Here is a 24,277-nt window from a genome sequence, read left to right as displayed (position 1 = left end):
TACTATAATTTCAAGTCTGAGTCATTGATATGCAGTTGGATTGAGTACTTGAAGAAAGATATATCTATCACAAGAGGAAGATTGTTTTAATTGTGGATTCTACAAAAAAAATATATACAAAGGTTAGTAAATTTTTTATTAAATTTGACATTTTAAATTGATAATATATGTGTTATTTGATCTAGTTTTTTTGCTATATGGTGTGATGCATATTGACATGTTTCTCTTTGTTCATTGTCTTAGATGATTTGGTAATTTAAAAATAAAACAAAAAATCAATTTTCTAAAAGAAGTCTTGTGTCTTGATTTAATTTTGAATTTTATTTTTGAAAATAGGTGATAATAAATAATAAAAATAATTTAAATATATTTCTTTTGGATTTAAATAAATTATTCTAAGAGAATAAAAGTAAAATAACATTATTTTATTTTATTTTAAATTAATTTTGTAAGGATTGGTTAACAAATCTTTTTTTTCATAGAATTTTGAAACAAACTTACAAAATAAAAAATTTGAAAAGATAAAAAAGCTTTTAATCTTCGTAAGAAGAAAATGTTTTGATTCACATCAAACTCTTTACCTTAATAGTTTTAAATTTTGTTGTATAAGATAATAAAATAAAATATTTATAAAAAAAATGTTAGTTTAATTTTTTAGGATCAAGTTAACTAGTACAACATAATGAATGGAAAAGAGTGTTATAGATACCAAAGATTCTAATTGGCTAGTTGTTGTGAAAACAAAGCCTCGAGATTTGTATGACATGCTCGAGGAAGCCATAGATGAGGCTTGTCAAGAAAATGAAGATATGGGCTTGATCCCCTTTACATATAATGCTCTAGATAATGAACAAGGGTTGTCTTTGAGTAGGAATGACTTAGCTCAATCCACATCTAATGGAAAACCAATAGTACCTAGAGAAGTTGTTGACAATATTGATGAAGAAAGTGACGACGAGAATATTCATTTAATAAAAGATGAAAAAAGTACTGATATTGAGGAAGATGATACTGATGATGATTATTATGTTTAGTATTTTTTTAATTACAAATTGTGTTTATTGTATTGCAAATTTTTGCATATATACGAGTCTAGCATTATAACTCAATTATTTTGTTTTGGGTATAGATTAGATTTAAATTTTTATATATAATATTATAAATCTTCTAGAAGTATTTATTTTGAAAAACTTTTAATAAAATTAAAAAATTAAACTATTTAATTTATATTTATAACAATGAATTGATAGAGATGATAAATAAAAAATTTAATTTGATATATAAATATTAAGAGATAAATAGCTGGATATAATTAATATGCTAAATTTATATTTATAACAATGAATTGATAGACATAATAAATCAAATATTTAATTTGATATATAAATATTAGGAGATAAATACCTTGAATATAAATAATATACTAATATATCAAGATAACTATAATTTTAACTATGAATGCAATCATAAAATAGTACTTATAGTATAATGATATTATATAATAACAAAAAATATATTAAGTAAAAAACAATGTTTTAAAATTTAAATAAATATTCTAAGAAATAATATATAATTTAAATTTTACTAATAATTAATATAGAGGAAAATTGATTAGGACTAGAATAAATTATTTGATAAGAATTTAGTTGATAAATTAAGTATTTTAAATTATCTAACTATAATCTTATCAAAAATTTACATATGATCTTAATATTTTTGTATAGTTAATAAGTGATTTTAAATTTGATATGAAAATATTATGATATAATTAGTTAAGATTTTAAATTATTATTTTATGAATATTTGATAATTAGAAAATAAAATAAGGAAAATACAATTTTTTTAAATTTTATACTAATTTTTTTTATAATTTAAAACTTTCACTTAAAAATATAAAATTAACTTTAGTTTAGTGGTTATTTTCTTCTTTTAACTTTATAATAAATTCTATAAATAAATAATATATTTAAATATATAAATTATGTTTAAAATTAATATAAATAAATAATTTTAAATATATCAATTATATTTTAAATTAAGATAAATAAATATATTAAGCTAATTATTAATAATTTATTTAAAATATTAAAATTTAATTTATAAATAAATATGACTAATATTTTATCACGGCTGGGTACACAAGGCAGGGTTCAAACTCCTGACCTTACTTAAGCGTGGATCAACCCCTACCGCTGAACCACACGCTTGGGATTCGATTTTAAGTATTTATATATAAATAAGATTTAATATGTAATAAACAAGCATTTATAATTTTATAAATTATATTATCATTAAAAATTATAAAATAAATATTTTAAAATATATAAATTATTATTTAAAGTTTTAAATTTATTAAAAATAATTTAAATTATGTCATAATATTAATTTTAAATAGAAATCAATAGATTATTAATTATAAAAGTAAGTATATAGACAAATAAATATTCAAAACATAAATCAATGATAATAGTAAGTGAAAAAGGTCATGTTCAAACTATGATTTATAGACGATATATTTTTTTAATATTTATCTATTTGGTCAATTCAATTTGTGTTTCTCTATTTTTATATTAGTTGAGTTAATTTTTGAGGGCTAGAAGGTTAATTGGCCACTAAATGAGTATATTATAGAATTAACTACTTTAATTTGATTTTTATAACTTGCTAATACAATAACAATAAATATTCATAGAAACACTTCATATTTTTTATGATGAATAATTTGTCACTTGTAATTAAAAATAAGTCATAATTTTTATAATAATCACTCATGAATTAAAATATTTGTGACAAAGTTGACTTTTTGTGACAAAAACATTTATATATATAATAAAATTTGTATTAGTGACGATTTTAAGTTAAGAAAACAAAATTTATAGATATTAGTGTCAAATTTTTGTGACAGATATTTTAGTCACTATTAATAATATTATAGTGACAACTTATTTTTTTGTCACTATTGTAAATAACACTAGTGACAAAATAAAATTTAGTCACTAATAATATATTATTAGTGACAAGTTTTACTTTCATCACTATTGTTTGTAACACCCCAGCAACCCGCATGTGGATATTGTCCGCTTTGACCACAGCCCTCACGGTTTTGCTTCTGGCAATGACACTCATGCCACCCCAAAACGCGTCCACACAAGGAAGGTATCCACACCCATATATATGACATGATTCGTTCTCCTTCCTAACCGATGTGGGACTTCACAATCCACCCCCCTCATGGGAGTCCAGCGCCCTCGCTGGCACACCGACTCGGGTCCAGGCTCTGATACCAAATGTAACACCCCAGCAACCCGCATGTGGATATTGTCCGCTTTGGCCGGAGCCCTCACGGTTTTGCTTCTGGCAATGACACGCATGCCACCCCAAAACGCGTCCACACAAGGAAGGAGAACGAAGCATGCCATATATATGGGTGTGGATACCTTCCTTATGTGGATGCATTTTGGGGTGGCATGCGTGCCATTGCCAGAAGCAAAACCGTGAGGGCTGCGGCCAAAGCGGACAATATCCACATGCGGGTTGCTGGGGTGTTACATTTGGTATCAAAGCCGGGACCCGGGCCGGTGTGCCAGCGAGGGCGCTGGACTCCCTTGAGGGGGGTGGATTGTGAAGTCCTATTGGGAAAAACCCAAGTCCCGCCAATCCTAGATCATTAAAAAGGGCCACCTACCATTTATCCACGTACCAAGCCCAATAGTGCTGGACGTGAGGGGGTCTATTGGGAAAAACCCAAGTCCCACATCGACTAGAGATTAGGCAATTGAATAGTATATAAGTGGAAAACAACCCTCACCTTACAAGCCGGTTTTGTAGGGTTGAGTTAGGTTTAATCCACTATTCTAACATGGTATCAGAGCCATTTAGATCCACTTTAAAGATGGGCCACCCACCATTGATGCATGCCTCACAGGCATGAGGGGGTGTATTGGGAAAAACCCAAGTCCCGCCAATCCTAGATCATTAAAAAGGGTCACCTACCATTTATCCACGTACCAAGCCCAATAGTGTTGGACGTGAGGGGGTGTATTGGGAAAAACCCAAGTCCCACATCGACTAGAGATTAGGCAATTGAATAGTATATAAGTGGAAAGCAACCCTCACCTTACAAGCCGGTTTTGTAGGGTTGAGTTAGGCTTAATCCACTATTCTAACAAGTCCCACATCGGTTAGGAAGGAGAACGACCCATGCCATATATATGGGTGTGGATACCTTCCTTGTGTGGACGCGTTTTGGGGTGGCATGCGTGCCATTGCCAGAAGCAAAACCGTGAGGGTTGCGATCAAAGCGGACAATATCCACATGCGGGTTGCTGGGGTGTTACATTGTTAGTCACAAAAAATCACATTTTTTGTAGGTTCACACACACATATCTCCATATTGATATGATATTATCTATTTTGAGCATAAATTCATATAATTTTTCTTTTGATTATCCTCTAAAATTAAGGCCTCAAACCAATGAAGTAGTATGTATTTAAGAAACTTTTATTTCTCTTTTTATTTTAATGATATGAGATTTTGTTTGTATCCCAGCAATCTTGCCTTCAAACAAAAGACCTAATTTTTTATTCAGCGGAATCTATTTTGCATTGCAATATCATTGTAAAAAACATAAATTTAATTTTTTTAATGTATTTTTATTAGTTAGGCTAATTTGATCCAATGGTCTAACATGGGTTAGATTGGATCATAAAATGTCCGTTAAAAAAATATATAGATCAAGTCAACTTAATCTAAAATAATACTTGACCCATATAAATTAGACTAAATTGAGTGAATGTGATTTGTTTGGGACCTTTACTTAGTATGTAGTCTTTTTCAATTAAATTGACACAAGATATATAGCTAGCTAGCTCCATTTTATTATTTTACCATCCAGCTAAAACAAACCCTTAAACCAGAAATGTGTATGTAGTTTTATTTAGTTGACATCCTTAAATCAGAAATGTGTATGTAGTTTTATAAGATTATTTTAATAAAAAAATGTCTTGTAAATTTTAAAAGATTTTATAAAAAATATAATAATTTTTAAGATTTTTTAAAAAATGTAAAAATAATTTTTTTTAAAAACTTTATAATCAAAATTTTTTAATATAGATTTTAATGAACTTATATCATAAGAATTTATAAAATTTGAACAGGTTTTATAAAATACACAAGATAGATGAACAAAAAAGGAAGAGAAGATGAAATAGAGAGAGGAGAGAAAATGAGATAGGAAGAGAAAAGAGAGAAGGAAAAATAAAGTCATCTAAAATCTAAAAAAATTTAGTGAAATTGTTGTATAGTCAATTATATATAAATTTTACTAAAAAGACACAAAATTCGTCCTTCGGAATAATTCATTAAAATTTATATGTTCTTGAAAATTAACAAACCTTTTTTAAATTAAAAAATCTTAATTGAATATCATTATATTTTGACGTATTCTTAAAAAAAATTAATTGTCTTGATTGAATATTATATCACTTTTTTTATAATAAAAACATCTTTTAATAAGTGTTTCCCTAAAACAACAATTGTATTTAATATAATTTTATTAATAATTGAATATACTGAATTTTGATTCAACTATGATAGTCCTAATTCCTAAACAACTATAAAGATATGTCTCCAATAAAAAATCCTTGTATTCTAATTCTATGTAAAAGAAAATTACGATAATACCACTTCCTTCCATTCATCCAAGATAATCCTGATTTAGAAAAGAAGGAAAAGAATACCTTGATATTTAGTATTTCTTCTCTATAGTTGGTAATGATATAGTATGATTTAAATTTGTAAATATTCCCCATTCTCCTCATAAAGTAGGAATTGTATTTCCTGCTGAGACCATTCTCGAGAAGAACATGGAGATTCATATCAAGAGAAATGAAAAAGAAATCAAATGTTAGAGACAGTACAAACAATCATTTGCCACTACATTGCTCATTTATTATACAGAATCTTTAAACATTGATAATTCAAAAAATATGATAGAGAAATGAGCATAACATTGATAACCTTGTTTCTGCTAACATATATATTTGTTGAGTTACAATGGTACATTAGCTATCCACCTTGTGAACATGGCAAAACCTTCCTCAGGCGTGTACTCAGAAACTGTATGTCCTGAACCCTACAATTAATTACAATAATATAAATTTAGACAAGCTTACAAGATACAAATATTTCACTACATTATGTACTTTTCTTAAGAAAGGATAAATAGCACCAATTATTAAAAATTGAATGTTCGTACCTTCACTGTTGCAAAAGTCATTTGATTAGAGTAAGTCCTTGTGTATCTGCATGAAATGAAAATTATTCACAAAGATTTGAACACATGTTTGTTGTCTTAGGGTTTATTGGGAGAAAAAACAAAATATAAAAATGAAACAAAGGTAAAATAGGATTGAAAGAATAGTGTGCATCTCCTTTTTCTATCTTTAAAATTTTGCCGTATGTTATATTTCAATCTGGAATCTGCCATTATTTCTAGAGATAATAAAATAAAATCAAATTTTTTTATTTCAAATATTTTCAATAATATATATATATATATATATATATATATATATATATACATGGATAAACGATAAATATCTAAAAAAATGATAAGATATTAATTAAAATTATTTGAATAATTGGATCACAATATTTAAACTAATTACCCAAAACATGCCTCAGCAAGACGGTGGAAGAGACAACACCAATCTTGGACATTAAACATTTATGTCGTGTAGCACCAAGGGGTTTGATGAATAGGTATGCAAGTAATTGATAGCTAGACAGAATATGAGACACTATGAGTTCCTTCTTGGTAATTAAGTTACATTCAATAAAAATATGCTTTATACAAGAATGGAACATCGAGTTGGCACAAAGAAATGTTACTTTAATATTGTCAGAATAGATGAGTGACTCACCAACAATAGGAAGTTGAAGTTCCTAGAACAACTCCTTAATCTAGAGAATTTGAACTGTAATTGATCCAATGGTACAATATTGTCTCTACCTTTGTGGATGATTTAACAATTGTTTTGTGCTTTTTACAAGACCAATAGGTAACATTAGGACCAAGGTAGATGATGGAGGTTGTAGTTGATTTCATGTTAGATAAGTTGTCTCCATCCTAGAAAGTGACCTAACCACTATTGTAAATGAATAATGACTTGTCAGACTTTGAATTTTTGAAGTCAACACTCAACAAAAATTGTTTTAGTGCACGAAACCAAGCCTGTGGGGCTTGCTTGAGGCCATAGAGCATTTGCAAGGCTTGTAGACATGATCAGGGAATTGAGGGTAGACGAAACCAGGAGGTTGACACATTTATATGTTCTCCTTAATGGTAACTTGGGGAAAACGTTGTTGACATCCATTTGGCTCAAGTGCCAGTGTTTTGCGAAAGCCACACAAAAGACCAACTTTATTGTTTGCAGCTTGATGATTGAGCTAAATGTGTCATCCATGTTACGCTTGATACAATATACCCATTTGTTGCCAATGTTGTTGAAGTGATGTTGTTTTGGTTTAAAGATTCCATTTTTAGAGCATGTGACAACGAGGTGGGTGGATTGTGGTTATGGTTCTTCAACAAGGAAATGAGTGTTGGAAGAGGAAATGTTCAAGTTGCAATCTTGAGACTCTTTGAAAATATGTGGCAATTGGAGTGAAGAATTTGAATTGGATGTTTAGTTTGTATAGTTGGGGATGATGGTATTTGATTTGAATTCAAAGGATTGGTTTGAGGATTAGTTGATGGTGGGATTTGATTATTTAATGGTGGAGGGATTATTGGAATATGTGGGATTTGATGATTTAAAGGTGGAGGGATTATTGGGATAGGTGGGATTTGATTATTTATTGGTGGAGAGCTTACTAGGATAGGTGGGATTTGATTATTTATTAGCAGAGGGATTATTGCGATAAGTGTGATTTAATTATGTGATGGTGGAAGGGTTATATAGATAGGTGAGATTTGATGGTTCAATGGAAGATTAGGTGACGATGATTGGTGTAGATTTCGGGTATCAAGAGTAATAGAATTTGAATTTGATATAGGAAAATTTGAGTTGACAGGGACATTTTCAGTGCAGTAAAGAAGCATGTTTTCTACAAATTGAACATGACGGGATGTATAGGTCTTTTGTAAGGGTGGATAAAAACAAAGATAGACACTTTGTGTATTGATATATCCAATAAAGATACAAGGTTGATATTTTGATTGAAGTTTATTATTAGTACAAGGGACAAGCCATGGAAAACAAAGACAACTAAAAACACATAATTTTATATAATTTGGAATACGGTTAAAATAAAATTTCAAAGGGAGATTGCATTTTGAGGATAGCTGTGGGCATTCGGTTTATTAAGTAAGTGGCAGTGTGTAAAACATAGGATCAAAAAGTTAACGGTAATAATGCATGGTGAAGGAGTGTACAAGTAGTTTCAACAAGGTGACAATATTTGCGTTTGGATAAGCCGTTATGTTGGGGAGTGTATGGTGGGATGGTAAAGTAATAAATGTCATGTTTTTGAAGGAAAGGTTTTAGTTTAATGAATTCTCCTCATTATATAGTGTTTTGATTTTTCTTTCAAATTGTTTTTTAACAAGGGATTTAAAGGTAGAAAAAATTAATGAAATATTATATTTTAACTTTATTGGATATAGCCATACATATTCAGAGAAATGATCAATAAAGAGAACGTAATAAAAAGATAAAGAGAACGTAATAAAAAGCTCCATTTATTGATTCAATTGAGAAAAGACCCCATACATCAAGGAAAATAATTTCAAGAGGTTTATTATTGGATAAGGTGGACTTGAAAAAAGGAAGTTAATGACTTTTATTGGATAAACAGTCTAGACATTTGAGAGACATTGAGGCACAGTTGGAAGGAAGAATATGCTTGAGGACTTAAAGGTGAGGATGACCAAGATGGTAGTGCCACATCTTTATTGAGGGACATGGACATTGTAAAGTGTAGGAAATGATTGCAACTTGTATGCTTGATCTTTAGTTTTTCCTTGGAGAAGAATCACTCCCATTTTCAGGATTTTTACCTCAAAATGTCAAGGGAAAAATTCAACAGATACAAAGTTAGTTTTGCATAATTGAGAAACTAAAATTAGATTTTTGGTGACAAAAGGAACATGTAAGGTATTAGAAAGATGAAGGGGAATGGCAGGGGTGGGGTAGATCATTTGAGTTGTGATGTGTAATGGAAATACCTTAACCATTGGCAATATGAAGTTGATCTAGTTAGTGCAATCATTGGAGATGGAGAGATGACTTATGTCATTGGTCACATGGTGAGATGCTCCATAGTCCAGAAGCTAAGAGGTGTTAGAATGGGCCTCATATTGACTAAGATTGGCCTGATAGCGACGATGATCAATCACTAGTGGAAAAAAGGCTTTTAAAATCGGTTATTTTGGACTTTTAAAATCGGTTATGGAACCGATCTTAAAAGAGCCGATTTTGAAAAGGTAGACTTTTAAGATCGGTTATCAACCGATTTTAAAAGTAGACTTTTAAGATCGGTTGATTTATAACCGATCTTAAAAGTCTTGACTTTTAAAATCGGTTGTTATATAACCGATTTTAAAAGTCTTGACTTTTAAGATCGGTTATGATTTTAACCGATCTTAAAAGTCAAGACTTTTAAAATCGGTTATGTAACAACCGATTTTAAAAGTCAATTGAAATAAAAAAAAAAAATTTAATATTATCTATCACAAATTAAATTTGTATGCAAGCAACTGAGTTCATAAATCTATCACAAATTAAATTTGTATGCAAGCAACTGAGTTTAAACACTGATATATTATTATCATATACACTCTAAATCAATAGTTCATCATTAACATGAATATCTTATCTGAAATCCTTCTAGATTTTAAACCCAAAAAAGAGTGAAATTAAGAAACCTTAAGTCAAATCTCAAAATACTCAAAGCAAGCACAATAAAAACCAAAAGTTTCACAAATCATAGAAGAAACAATCAATGTGACAGCAATACTATCGGAAATTCAATGGCATAAATTAGAATTCTAAAATACATAATCAGAGCTGACAGTTAGGTAAAATGAAATTCATCTTGCATTAATCACTTGCAATAGAATTATAAGTGTTGGCAAAATACAGGATATGTAATATATAACAATCATAATAAAAAAAACCAAGATTACATCAATCAACGCAACTCCCAGCCTAAACTTGTGTAAGCCTTTTCTGCCAATTCCCAGGACCCTTTTGCACAATATAAAATTCAAGAAATGCATAGGTTCAAGCAAACACAAGTATAACCTGATGCACAATCAACGCCAAATACAACAACTATTTTCCCTGTGTGAGCCTCTTGAATGTCCTGCAGATTGCGAGAGAAAACCCAATTAGAAGTATGTTATAAAATGAAAGAGAATAACTGAATATATTAAAATTCTTCAGAATGTATTTAGCCATAGAACAAAACCTTACCAGTTTTCTATTCAACAAAAATAATAACACAACCTACCCAAGTACCTTATTATACCTCTTACTCCCTTCAAAAAATAAAAAATAAAATTAAAATAACACTAATTGGAAATTTTTTATATAGAAAAGGGAAGTTTCACCAGATACAGCTCAATACTTTTATTCAAAATTTGGTGTTTATTTCTTGATCCCAACATATACACTATCTTTCAATTAATAAAAGAAAAACACAATTTTTCCCATCCCTTAGACCCTTACCCACAAATAGGTAAGATACAATTTTCATTTGCATTAAGAACAATTATGAAGTCAGTAATAGGGGATTACGTGAATGGGGGATGTAAACCATCAATTTTGCACATAATAGAAGTATTTAAACCAGCCGAACAAGATCATGTATAAACAAAATAAGATATTAAAATAATGGTAATGTTAATCACCTGTTTAGTGGCACCGTCACGAATTTAATTCTGCATGGCATAATATTGAGGAGCCAGCTCGGTTAACCATAGGCAATCAACTCTGGTTAAATTTCGGACATACTTGTTATTAGTTTGGACCAATTCATTATATATCACGCACTCTGGTTTTTGCCGGAATAATACAGAAGAAGGGTGGATCTACACCACCTGACCACTTGCCAAAGCCCTGTCATGTAACTAAGAAATAAGAGTCTCTTTTTATAGCAAAGCATTATATGATAAAATTATATATGCAGGTAAGGATTCCAATTAGTGAGTCAAAATACCAATAAAGAAATTCAAAACTAATAGTGGAATTTGAGCTTATAACAGAGGGAAAAGAAAGCAAGCTATAGAGACGGATCAACACAAGAATTTCTAGGTTGAATTAGATACTTGTATGTCCCCTCTGGTTGCTTTACAACTGCATTAAGGAAAAAGGAAGCAACAAGGCATCTGCGAAATTGAAGCATATCATCTCCACAAGATGAAAGATTCAGATCCATTTGTTGAACATGTCCCTGAATCTGCCTGCAAATAGTATTTTAGAAATGAGAAAGCATAAATGTCTGGACTAGAGTACATTATAAATAATATTTTAATATTTAACTTAAAAATAATAAAATTACCTGTGAATGAATATTTAGCCCAGTAGTAGTAAAATGAAACAAAAATGAAAACCAGAAATTTAATGATGCATGATCAACTTAAAAATTTTAACAATTAATGAATGAATATTTAACAAAAAGATCAAAATTATGAATCTTATAAAATTAAGAAATTAAAATTGCAGAATTAAAATTTGGAAAACCAAAATTGCAAATTGAATATCATGCGAAACTAAAGCATAATTTAATATAATTTTATAATATAAGTAGTATTAAATCACAATTGAATCCTATCAAATTTTAACATCCTTTATAAAAAAAACCTTGACCGTGCTGATGAAATACCACAAAATAAAACTTATTTATATTATTTAAAGGTTTTTCTTAAATACTACTTGACTTTATTATGAATATAGTTATCTTTTAAAATCTTAATAATACACCCTAAAACAGTACAACTCATTTTGGATAGAAACTCACATATTTTTTTATATCTTATCCTGCAATGAAGTCATGCGCAATCCTAACAAAGTTAACCCTTATTAATTATTACCTTAATCCTTACTAATGAAGATACATCATAGATGCATGTTTTCAATTGTTGCAAGTCAGAAGCCAACGAATAGGACAAAGAATTGTCATTGTCCACTACATATATTTTTAAAGAGAAAACAGTAAAACACTCTTAACCCCCGAATTCAGCCAGAAAATCAAAGGCATCCAGCTTCCTAAAACCACACAAGAACCAAACAGTAAAACACTAACAATTCTAACCAAGAGCTTACCTATCAATTTGTGTCATGTATGTGGTCTAACAAACTACTGAGAACGAACGCAAGTGGGTATGTCAAAAGAATTTGTTGTGAACATTTCAATAATAAAAATGAATGGGCCCCATGAATCACAATTTGTCGCCCTCCTTGTTTAGAACCTGCATCAAACAGTTAGTGGGCAAAACCAATCATACTGAAAAAATAAAATGTCATGATAAACACCAGTATCTCGTGGGCAGTTAGCAAAATAAACAGAAAACGACTGAAGAAATGCATATTTAATATACGTATTACTTAGGTTAAACTCCAATTCAGATGGGAGAACAACATCAACAACATCTTTGATACTTCATGCAAGTTTTATCCTTTCTAAAACCTCATGAAAGCCACCTAAAGAACTGCATCTAAATTCCATCCTAATTAAATTCCCACAGATTTAAAACCAGAATCGAACCTGCAGCAAGAAAAAGACGCCCATTGTCGCCATGTGCTCCCCGGACTGCACATGCTGGAACCCCACAAACCTAATCTGCATAGCCAACAACATCCCCAACACATACATGCAGTTATATGCCACATAGAGCCTCAACGAGTACCTCCCCGTGACCAGCAGCTCCAACACATAAAGCGGCACCATGTAGAAATAAGCGATGAGTGCGGCGGCGACGAGGCTGGCGCAGGAGTCCCAAACCTCCTTGGCGAAGAAGTAAGCGACGAGGGTGGTGTTGGAGGCGAAGAAGGGGGCGGTGAGGACGCAGACCTTGCGAATGTGGACGGCGAGGCGGAGGAGGCGGAGGGGGGAGTGAATGGCGGCGGCAGTGAGCATGAGGCCGGGGTAGAGGGTGCCGCCGACGATGCGGCCGAGGGGTTCCAGGACTCGGAGTCGAACCAGTTCCAGAACTCGGAGAAGCCATGGCGCGTGAAAAAAGAAGCGTGGTGCAGTAGTTGATGTAGGGGTCGAACTCGTGGATCATGGACTCGTAGCGGAGGACGCTGAAGAGGCGCGTGACGAAGGCAAGGAGGTAGATGAGGGAGAGCGTGGCGACGCGGATTAGGAGCTCTTGCTGCTTGGTTTTGAGCTTCAGGGTTTTGGGGAGGGAGAAGGAGTTGAGGAGATCTTGCGCCATTGGAGAGACTACCATTGTTGAGATTGATTGCTTTAGGGTTTCACAATTTGCAAGGTTTTAGTGAAAGCCATCGTGAATGGGTAGAAACCCTAAGCACGAATGAAGGAAAGGGAACATAGGATATTTAAGATCGGTTATCCTGTAACCGATTTTGTATGTTGGATACAAAATCGGTTCCTTTATAACCGATCTTAAAAGTAGTAAAAAAGACATGATTTAAAATCAGTTAAAATGTAACTGATTTTAAAAATATTTTTTAAAATCGGTTATATTTGAACCGATTTTAAATGTATACCTTTTAAGATCGGTCATAAAATAACCGATCTTAAAAGTACTTTTAAGATCGGTTAAATTTGAACCGATCTTAAAAGTGTTCATATTATTTACAAAATTGCCACCGCGTCACTTTTAAGATCGGTTACCTTGTAACCGATCTTAAAACTCCGATTTTAAATCCAATTTTTGCACTAGTGAATTAATTGGAAAACCATGTAATCGATATCATGTTTTCGTCGTATAGCCTTTGTGATCACAATATTAATAGATAGAAATTTGGCATTTAGAGCCTTGACTATTATCTCTAGAAGAGGAGTGATGAGTCATTATTTTTCCATATTTTCTTACCTTTCTATACTTATTTTAATTTCTGATTTGTGCTTAATTGTTGATATTCTGCACTGTTTTCTATTTGGGCTTTAATTGGACCGGTAATTCATATTTTAACTAATTTGAATTTTCTGAATCTAATTATTCCAAATTTTATTTTCAGGGCAGTTTAATAATTAGTTGGGCTTGGAATTAATTTTTGGACTTCAAGAGGAGCTGCCACGTCATCTTCCATGTCACCGCTGCACCATTTTCCACCTCAGCATTTATTTTCAGTTTTTAATCTATTTTATTGTAGTTTGGGTCAGACTTGTATTGTTGGGGGCCCATTAGTCATTCTAGGTCAGACTTAACCTAGGGATTGCTGCCATGCAAGGGGGCAGCCTCCATTTTAATTTCGTTTTGTGTTTCAGCCAGTTTTTCCTTGGTTTTTCTTCTTCTTCCTTGTGAGACAGAATCAGACTAAGTAAACCCTATTCATTTATACAGTTTCGTTTCATCTTCATTGCTCTATTTTAATTTATGTTCTTGTTGTTGTTGTGCATGTTTGTTTTTCTGTTATGAGTTGATTACCATTCGTATTCATTTTCTGTTCTCCATTTTTTGTTTTGATGTTTAGCATTATGTCTCTGTTGCTGCGTTTTGATTTTATGGAAGGCTAGAACCCCAGGGTTGGGCCCTTGGGCAGATTGCAACCCTCTAATGGAGGTTCTCTATGTGTTGCATTTATGCTCCGCTTGATATTCTTCCTTGTGAGGTCTCTGTTCTGAGGCGTTCAACATCTGAGTCATGCTGCTTAATGATTTTGGGTTGTTTGCGTTCAGTATCTCAGGTTGCTTAATCTTGAGGAAGGAGGTCTGACAAGGTTCACGTTTGCTTAATTCGTGTAGTGAGGTCTCAGGTTAATCTTCGCTTAGTTGGTTAATCTGGACTGAACAGGATTAAGTTTGGACAAATTATCTGTTGTGAACCGAGGATATCAGAGGTGCATTATGCTCAAGGGTCTGACCTATTTTAATTACTGCAATTAATTCACATCTGCTCTGTGTTTTATTTAATTTTGATAATCTGCTCAAACCCCCCCCACTGCGTGTTTGATCCTTTGACAGAAAGAAGTGGTCCTTGGGAGACGACTTAGGAGTCACTTCCTAGTACTGCATTTTAATTATTTTATTTGACTGGATACGGCTTCGATCAAGGAGCTAATACAATTTGATGAAAAATATTGTTTGCTACAATTTGACCGTTGAGAGATATTTGTGTAATTGGCATTGATAGGAAAAGATTGTAGTTGACGTTCATCCTGTTGCATGAAAATTTTAAAATCTACTAATTTGTCAAAAAGTTCATCAAACAATAAAGGAATGTGTCTAGTGCAAATTAAGGCTATGAATTCGCAAAAAGATGGTCCAAGACCGTTGAGAGCGGTAATGACAAGATCAAGGTCATCAACAGGATGACCAATAAAAGCAAATTCATCCTCTATCAATAGTATTGAACGCAAATAATTATTGACACGGGAGGTGCCTTTGGTGACAAATGAAAAGCATTCTTTTAGAGACATTACACGAGTACAAGACCTATTCACATAGTGTTTGTTTAACCTCACCCATGCAGCGATAGAAGAAGTGATCAAGGTCATGAAAAGTTGTGCATCAAGGCCATAGGAGTGAGAAACACATAGTGAACTTGATGTTTCCAATGGTGTAGGCAGGGTTGACAATGACCGCATCTCCTCACCAATAGTTGGATTGGGACAGGGTCTGTTGCTAATGATGTACTATAAAGATCATGGGCTTGTAAAAAATGAGTTATTTGAGTATGTCAAGTGCGATGATCGTTAGAACTGAGTTTAATGATGTATGTAGTGGTGAATTCTACAAGCACAGTAGTAATTAGGGAAACCATGGGTGAATCGAGAAGTGACCGTAAAGATATAGGCTAATCTAATATCATATAGAGAATAAAATAAAATAAAATCAGATTTTCTTATTTCAAATATTTTCGGTACAATAGATATATACATAAATAAAGTATAAATATTCACAAAATACAAATAAATGTCTAAAAGATATGATAAGATATTAATTACAATTATTTAAATAATTGGATCACAATATCTTAATTAATTAACCCAACAATTTCGTCTTCTATTATATGGGTTGGGCTGACAATTAGGAATAATATAGAAATTTTATATAATTAGGTAAAATGGGATTGACGAAGGTGCATCTCCTTTTCTAGCATTAATGATGTCCCGTACACTATATACCAATATAAGATCATTCGGTATTTTCTCAATGCAGATAAATTTTGGGTCAAACTCATGGTCCCATATGCTTCAGGGGACCCACGATTTTCCCACTTGGACCAACACATGCAAGTGTACGAGTAAAGGTCTGATTCTGATGCATGATCTTCTATAAGCCATGGCCTCCAATCTTCCACAATGGAGTAGTTTAGAGCCCTAATCCACGCTTGGGTCGATATGAAAGGAACAACTGCATCATGATCTCCGCTGTCAACAACAAAATACCGTTTGCCTTGTGAAATCAGCTGGCTCCTGATAGCCACGAGATAGCTAAAAGAAAAAAAACAACAGTTTTCAGAAAACTAAAATTTAACTTAAGATGTGAAAATCGTCACCTGTATATTAATGAACGGTATCCTTTTGCACTAAGATTTACATGAATGTCGAAGCTACTAGAGATCTGAAACTTAAAATCAGTTTTGTAACAGCGTTCCCATTTGCCTATAGTTCCCTGCAATATATATTAAGGTATGTACATTAATATGTGTATGATACCCATTAACTCTTAAGGCTACTTTGATCAATGTCTGACTCAAATTTCAACCCATTTAGAACTGAACATAGAATTAAGTATTTGTTGCTAATTGTGGTGTTGCATTACCAATCCGCTAAGCATAATGAAGTATATATTATACCAAACCTCTCGAGTATGCAGCGACTTGCGAACACTCTCATCATTGGCCCATTGAGCGGAAATGAAGTCACTAAAAATCTACAATAACGTAAAATGGAGAAAATCAAATTTGGAACATTGTGGACAAAATATGTGTGAAAGATTCTATACAAGATATGCAAAAGTTACATTGCAGCATAAGTTTGGCTCTCTCGTATAATAAGAATTAAGAGAGGCCTCAAACTTTTGATACAGATATCTCCTCCACGGAGCTTCATGTTTCTTAGGCAAATCAACTTTGCAGCAGTGTCCCAAAATGTACCACATATCAATTTCTGAAAGGCACTGAAGATAAGAAATAACAGTTTACTAATATGCTCAATAAACCGAACTGATCTGAATAGAAAGGGTAGAAAGGATTATCATAAGAAAAAAGGGATGTTCATTACTTGCCTCTTCAAAGTAGTTCATATCTCTTAAACACAATTCGTTTCTGGAATCAATATCGATATACTCTCCTTTACAATTTCTCTGCAGTGACTGTCCAAAGACAGTAGATGACTAAGAATCATTGGCATTTCATTTTAACATTCTTTTAGTGAACAAGGATACTCAAATATTTTCATGCAAAATTTAAATGCAAACATATAAGCAGTCTTTACCAACTTTAGTAGAAAATACAAAATAAATAGCTTTATTAAACTGGAAAAAAGTACTACTTTTACCGCATAGAGTTCATCAGAAATAAGTCCCATTCCATGAGCAAATGAGATTTGATGATTATTTTCTTTTCCTGTTGTTTTTGGGTTCCCTAACAGATATCCCTGGAAATAACGTTAGATCAATGTAGGCTTCATTGTTCATAAGAGGAATTGATTACATTACAACCTTGAAAAGGTAAATTTTGAAAAGCTTGGTTGAATGTTTTGGCGTTTTAAAAATTGGATTCCAGTATCAAACCTACTATCCAAAATTATATTTTGTGTGTAGTAAAAGCATAGACAGGTAAATTAATTGCAAACCTGGAGATTTATCTGTGGTTGCAGACCTATTTCATTTCCTGTTAATCAAGGAAATTCAAGAATAACGGTTAGGTTTATCTGGTGCATGTTAAGCAAAATATAGCTATGCATGCGCACAGGGACGGATCCATTTGTACGAGAGTTTTTACTTTTTTCTATTTTTTTATATATTATTATTATTATTATTATTATTATAATATATATATATATATATAAATTATATTTTAATTTATTAAAAAAAAATTAAGTAATAACACACATCTTATAGAGATATAATACTTGCCACTAAAAACTATCTTTACAAATATTATAGATATAATATATGTTGATATATTGTTAAAAAAATGTAAATCTATACTAATGACATTTTTTGTATGTAACTATATGTAATATTTCTTATAATCATTTTTTTTTTTATATTTTATATGTTAAAATATATTAATATTTCATTTATATTTTATTCTATTGTGTAATTTCTTTCACTTTATGATAAAATTATCATAATTTTTTTTATTATAATATAATTTATTTTTTGTCTGAAAGATTTACTACTTCTTTATTCATTAAAGATGTCATAATTTAGTTTACAAATATAGTTTTTTTTCAATTTTTATTTTATTTTTTAACCATTAATTTTGGTATTGTATATGTACATTGTGTGTTGGTAGGAGATGATCCAAATTAAGAGGAATAAGAGTAATTGTCACACAAAGTTTTATTTTTTTTTTACTTAAACATATTTAATAAAAAATAATTTTACTCTTATAAAAAAATATGTTCTCATAAAATATTTTTGTTTTAAATGAATATAGAAATTTAGATCAGAGATACAAAAGAAAATAAATAGTAATTATATTATCTTTATCTTAATAATTTATACTATTTTGTCGTCTAATATTAAATAAATCACTAAAAATTAAAAAGTGTGATAAATATAATATCAGACACAAAAAATAAATTATTCCTCTATTTATGAGAAAATTTTAATTTATAAAAAAATAGGTGTATTAAATTTTTTATCACAAAAATATATTTATCTAAAACATTATTATATTTTTAATCAAAAAGTATTATTATAGACACTCAATTTCGTCTAGGAACATACAAACAAGGAAATGAACTTCTATTATCAAAGAAAAGGAACTCCCAAGTATAGAAACAACAGGACATGACATCAGAAGGGCTAAAGCCCAAACAAACTGGTTTTAGTAGCTCAGAATGGGCTGTTCCAAAACCGGAACAACCCGTTCCCAATATGGAACGGGCCGTTCCTAAATTAGAATGGGTCATTCCAAGTTCCTAAAAAGGCTTAAAACCCTAGTTTGGAACGGATCGTTCCAACACAGTTTGTCACGAGTGAAATTCCAATCTAGAATGGGTCGTTTCGAATTCGGAACGGGCTGTTCTGGCCATTTTTTATGTTTATAAATAGTAGACTCAGACATTGTATTCATGGCTTAAAAATTTCGTATAAGACTCCTTTGAGCTCAAAATTTCTCTCTCTTTCTCTCTCTTTTTTTGTATTTCTTAAGATCTGCGAGGCATTTGTGTAGTGTGAAAGGTTGTCACAAAGCACGTAAAACTTCCATATTTGATGATCTAACAAAGCTTGCTACGAGGTATTTCAATCAATCTTCTTCTCTCTCTTTTATTTCTCATCTTTAATAGACATTGTTATAATAAAAGCAATCATGTAGACATTTTAGGGTCAATTGTATAATTTAAATTTCAAGCATGTAAATAACCATTAATAAAGGGGATCAAATATTTAACTCATTAATTCTTCTTATGTTAACTTCATCATAGGGTACCGATTAAGGGCATTGTAGGGGTGTTTAATACTTTCCCTACACGTAACAGACCCCCGAACCCAATTCTGGTTATCAAGGTCATTATTGGACTTTTCAAAATCATTAATTAAAGATTAGTCTCATCTCCGAGCATTCCTTAATTAATGAGATTTTTCAAAAGGATGTCTAGACTATAGGTTGCAAGATCAGAAATTTTCAGGTTGCGACAATTATAAAATATTATATTACCCCTACTTAAGAAATTTTCTAGATCCTTTGGTGCATGTGTATGTTTTTCTCATGTACAACAAGTAATCAGTGTAATTTTACCTATATTGTACTCATGAATTATTTTTTAAAAGATTCAAATTTTGCAATGCTAGGTGGTATGAACTAGAGTGTAAAATATTTTTTATTTATTTCATTTTTCTTTATAGCGAGTTTCAAAAGTGACAGAACAAGTCAGAAACGAATATAAGGGACTAATTAAATAATTCATTTGAGTATAGTGAGTAAAAAAATTAAATTAACACGTCCTCTCTTGACTTGGAATTTCTGTTTTGCTAACTTCCACACACCGAACAAGCTTCCACATACCGAACAAGAATCCAAATAATTAGTGTATTCGTGTGAGAATATTAGTTAAAAAATGATTATGAAACATTTTCTGGTACATTGTTATAATGAGTTGTAAAGACATAAGCTATTAATTGAATAACCGATTCATATTATCAATTAAGCCTTTTAAAATATCTTACCATTTGAAATTTCTTGAACAATACCAGGGACAGGTATGCCAGAATATGAATCACCTCCCATGTAAAATTCATTTAAAAGAAATTCCGGGTGATCAATCAGCCACTACAGAGATTATCATATAAAAATTAAAGCTTACTAATAAAATGATCAAAATTATATAGCTTGTTTTCAGAATGGTTAGAAGATTGATTCTCCTAAAGTAAGCTATAAACAAAGGAGAAAAAGAACGACTATGCACGAAATATGAGGACAATGACTGTACCCTCCTAAGAAATTGATGGGTATGGTGAACTAATTTCCAGTCACTCCGTTGAGCAGTGAGATTTTTTGCATACGAGAAGCCACTTCCAAAAGGCAAATCTACAAAAATAATGCTACATACCTTACAAAACAAAACGTTTACATTAGTGGCACCACATCATCCTCCAGAAACAAAATATTAAACAAAATCATGTAACAATTACAAGTATTACTCTGTATACAGTTGTCTCAACACATTACAATCCCGTGCTTAATAATTATTTATATAAATTTTTGTGTTCACTTTAACAAACAAAATCAATGTCAACTTCATGAGGATGCATTCTGTAACCTATACCTTAGTCCAGGACTGTGGCCTCAAGATCAAATTTGGCAAGCTCCCATCATATGACTCAGTGTCGAGTGCAAGTGGACCTATTTACACTCAATTGATGACAAAAGTCATTCAGTCTGGGAAAGTTATTAACTGAATCACTTTTTGTAGGATCAACTCAATTGTAGTGAAAAAGTAAACCCAACATGGAAAAATAGTGAAAACACAACAGTGGTGTCAATATTTTGCAGCAGAATGATTTCTGTCTGATGAAAATCTATATGCCAAACTGGCTATATTATGGTATTTCAATTAGATAAAAAAATAATAATAAATTGACTTAAAATACAGATACTGCCACATCTATAATTAAAAATAATAAATTTGTAGCCTGAATTCACATATGCCAAAGTTATCAGCAGCGAAAAATGTGACTCCTATGTACCAACTCGATACATAATAGTATGGTAGATAGAGCTGAACCAATTGAATGGCTCTAGAGTTAAACAATTCTTTGAGTATCAAAATTGTTGAGTGGCCACAGGCCACTGACCAGGATGTTCCTATCACTTGTACACAACTGATTAACCACATTTTAGAAAATAGATGGAGCTAAGGTTCTCAATTCTCATGGGAAATACTTGTGCTGACAAAGCCATCATGTTAGGTGTTGTGTGTATCATAAGAAGCTCTCAGACTGTTTATTTATTAATCTTATGTTATATGTCGGCGAGTTTGTGTTAAAAGATTTTGGTGTAGGACAAATGTTATAACGTATTGGAAATCATCAGAAACAGAATTGTTGGGGCAATATCTCAATACTAGAGAAAATATGTTGACAAGTTGCTCGAGAATTTTAGAATAAATCAGTTTAAACCAGTTTGTACTCCTTTATCTGAACAATTTAATTTTTAAACTTGTTGTTGGGTCCATCACTGATTATGACTTGGTATATGACAAGGGTCGGAGTAGGAGCATATTTGGTTCAGCTTCTTTTGAACAATACAACCACTGTACCTTTTTATTTATTTATTTCTGTAAAAAAAATTGTTCAAAAGTTCAAATGATTACTATATTTAGTTATGCCTTTATCTCTATCCAATTTTTAAATATTTTCCATTTCATAAGACAGAGAAATGATAACGGAGGTCATACTAGGAAATTAAATTATTTAACATAAACAAAGATATTGTTTTCAACATAAACAAAGATATTAATTACTTTTCTCAATTAATGTGTTTTTTTTCTTTGTCTAAAGGAATTACAAAACTTCAAATTTCAGAATCTGTGTAAAGTACTCTAACTCTGAACACTAAACCAATTGTTTATTAATGTGCTGTCTTTAGAAGCGAAACAGTTAGTCAAATGGAAGGATAATAAAAAAAAAATTCATGAAATATTTCAAAGTTGAAAACCAAAATGGCAATAAAAACCAAATGTATTGCTTGTTATTACAGGAATTAAACAAAGTTTAAATCTCAAGTTACCTATTTGAAAGAGAAGACCCGTTAATGAAGAGCAACCAGGACCCCCTGACAACCAAAGCATAAGAGGGTCTTTCTGAGGATCGCTCTCTGACTTAATAAAGTAATAAAAGACTTGCATGTCATCATCTTTTCCTCCCAATCCCACATAACTGTCAAAAAATGCACACAACACAACCAGAGTGTCCAAAGTGTGAAGAGTAACAGCCCTTTAAGTTGACTAAATTAAAATTCAAAATCTTGAAACTAAAACAGGGGAGTGGTGTTGCTTACCCAGTTTCCAGTTCGAAAGGAAGAGGTCCTTCAAAGCCGGGAAGCACTTCCACCTTGGAGCGAGAAGTTCCGACCCGAACGAAAATTGCAAGACCAAGTAGAAGAATAATGAGAAAATGGCAACACAGGTTAGAAATCATGCTGAAGTTTCTTCTCGTGCAGTTTTAGAAGTGGCAAATGCGACCTTGTACAAAATCATGTGTGATTGGTTTTGAGAGAGAAATATGGATCCCTTTAACTATTGACAAAGCAATAATGGAGGGAAACAAGGACGGGGCCACACTATAAATTTCAACCTCCGAGTATAATATTATCCATTAAAAGAAAGAACAAAGACTTCAAACAAAAATCGATTGCTATCATGGGTCGTTGCATCGCATGGTTTATTGGATATCGAGTAGAAATAAGGTTTTTAAAGACTATATAACCAAAGAACAATTATTATCTTACAAAATTGAGTCAAATCTATTATCCTGAATGCGACTTTGTACAAAAAAATGTGTGTGATTGGTTTTGAGAAAGAAATATGAATCAATTCAGCTACTGGCAAAGCAATAATGGAGGGAAACAAGGACGGGATCACACTATAAATTTCAATCACCTAGTACGTAGACAAAAGATATTAGATAAAATAACAATCAAATTCTGATGTCCCATATTATCATTGATTCAAATATTTAAATTATTGTTGTTATTATCATTCTATTTTTATTCAGTTATACCAAACCCTTTTATATATAGGATTGCTTCTCATTCAATAAAACACATCAACATTATTTATTCCAAACCCTTATATGGTAAGAGAGTTATTTTAGATTATTAAAAAAAAAAAACTATTTATCTTAAATCATTAAAAAAGGGGTTATCCATCATTTATTCATGTACCAAATCTAATAGTGCTGGGGTGAGGGAGTGTATTGAGAAAAATTCAAGTCTCATATCAACTAGAGATAAGGACATTAAAGAATATATAAGTGGAGGTAATCCTAACCTTACAAGTTAGTTTTGTAGAGTTGAATTGAGCTCAAATTTACTATTCTAAGATGAAAAATTGATCAACTATGTCTTCATCCAACAACACCATTCCAATATTAGATTCCCAATCTGTTGTAGTTCTCAATAACCATGCAACTGCCAAGCTTAATGGCAAATAACCATGAAACTGCCAAGCTTAATGGCATGAACTATCCTGCATGGAAAGTACAACTCATTGCCCTTCTTGTAGGGTATGATCTTATTGGCTTCGTTGATGGCCAACTTACGTGTCCAACATCCAATCATCGTGATTTCACATACTAGAGGCATTAGGATCAATTGATTCTTCATGCAATCATCTCCTTAGTTGATCAGAATGTGATCACATTGCTTAGAACCGTGAAGACATCCAAACAGGCATGGGA

The 24,277-nt window shown here is 31.5% G+C and overlaps 1 protein-coding gene across 3 annotated transcripts; it reads right to left on the bottom strand.

The window, feature by feature from the left end:
* Positions 1–16,020: 16,020 nt before the first annotated feature.
* Positions 16,021–23,754, bottom strand: LOC109792682 (serine carboxypeptidase-like 11). 3 transcript variants are annotated; one of them, XM_083070500.1, is made up of 12 exons: positions 22,878–23,750; positions 22,608–22,756; positions 21,145–21,221; positions 20,809–20,928; positions 20,546–20,648; positions 17,998–18,035; positions 17,695–17,799; positions 17,429–17,515; positions 17,165–17,320; positions 17,003–17,074; positions 16,698–16,813; positions 16,021–16,569 (listed from the first exon to the last, which is right to left on the bottom strand). In XM_083070500.1, the coding sequence occupies exons 1-12, from the start codon at positions 23,015–23,017 to the stop codon at positions 16,254–16,256; spliced, it is 1,479 nt and encodes a 492-aa protein (XP_082926626.1). In that variant the 5' UTR covers positions 23,018–23,750; the 3' UTR covers positions 16,021–16,253. The 3 variants fall into 3 exon arrangements, 2 of the variants coding, with proteins under 2 accessions (XP_082926626.1, XP_082926627.1); XM_083070501.1 differs by having other exon boundaries at positions 17,701–17,799; positions 22,878–23,748; XR_014432225.1 differs by having other exon boundaries at positions 16,536–16,569; positions 16,998–17,074; positions 22,878–23,754.
* Positions 23,755–24,277: the final 523 nt, after the last annotated feature.

This window comes from Cajanus cajan, chromosome 3, assembly GCF_000230855.2.
Source record: "Cajanus cajan strain Asha chromosome 3, NIPB_CcT2T_4, whole genome shotgun sequence".
Classification (NCBI taxonomy): Eukaryota; Viridiplantae; Streptophyta; class Magnoliopsida; order Fabales; family Fabaceae; genus Cajanus; species Cajanus cajan.
This window is presented reverse-complemented; position numbering and strand designations above follow the sequence as displayed.

Bases quoted from the DNA above. Each gene is read 5' to 3' on its own strand.
- LOC109792682 (XM_083070500.1), bottom strand. From the start codon at position 23,017: ATGATTTCTAACCTGTGTTGCCATTTTCTCATTATTCTTCTACTTGGT. The intron at 22,757-22,877 runs GTAAGCAACACC...ATTTTTTGACAG, and splicing joins CCTTTCGAACTGGAAACTGG to TTATGTGGGATTGGGAGGAA. The intron at 16,814-17,002 runs GTTTGGTATAAT...TATATATTGCAG, and splicing joins AGTCGCTGCATACTCGAGAG to GGAACTATAGGCAAATGGGA.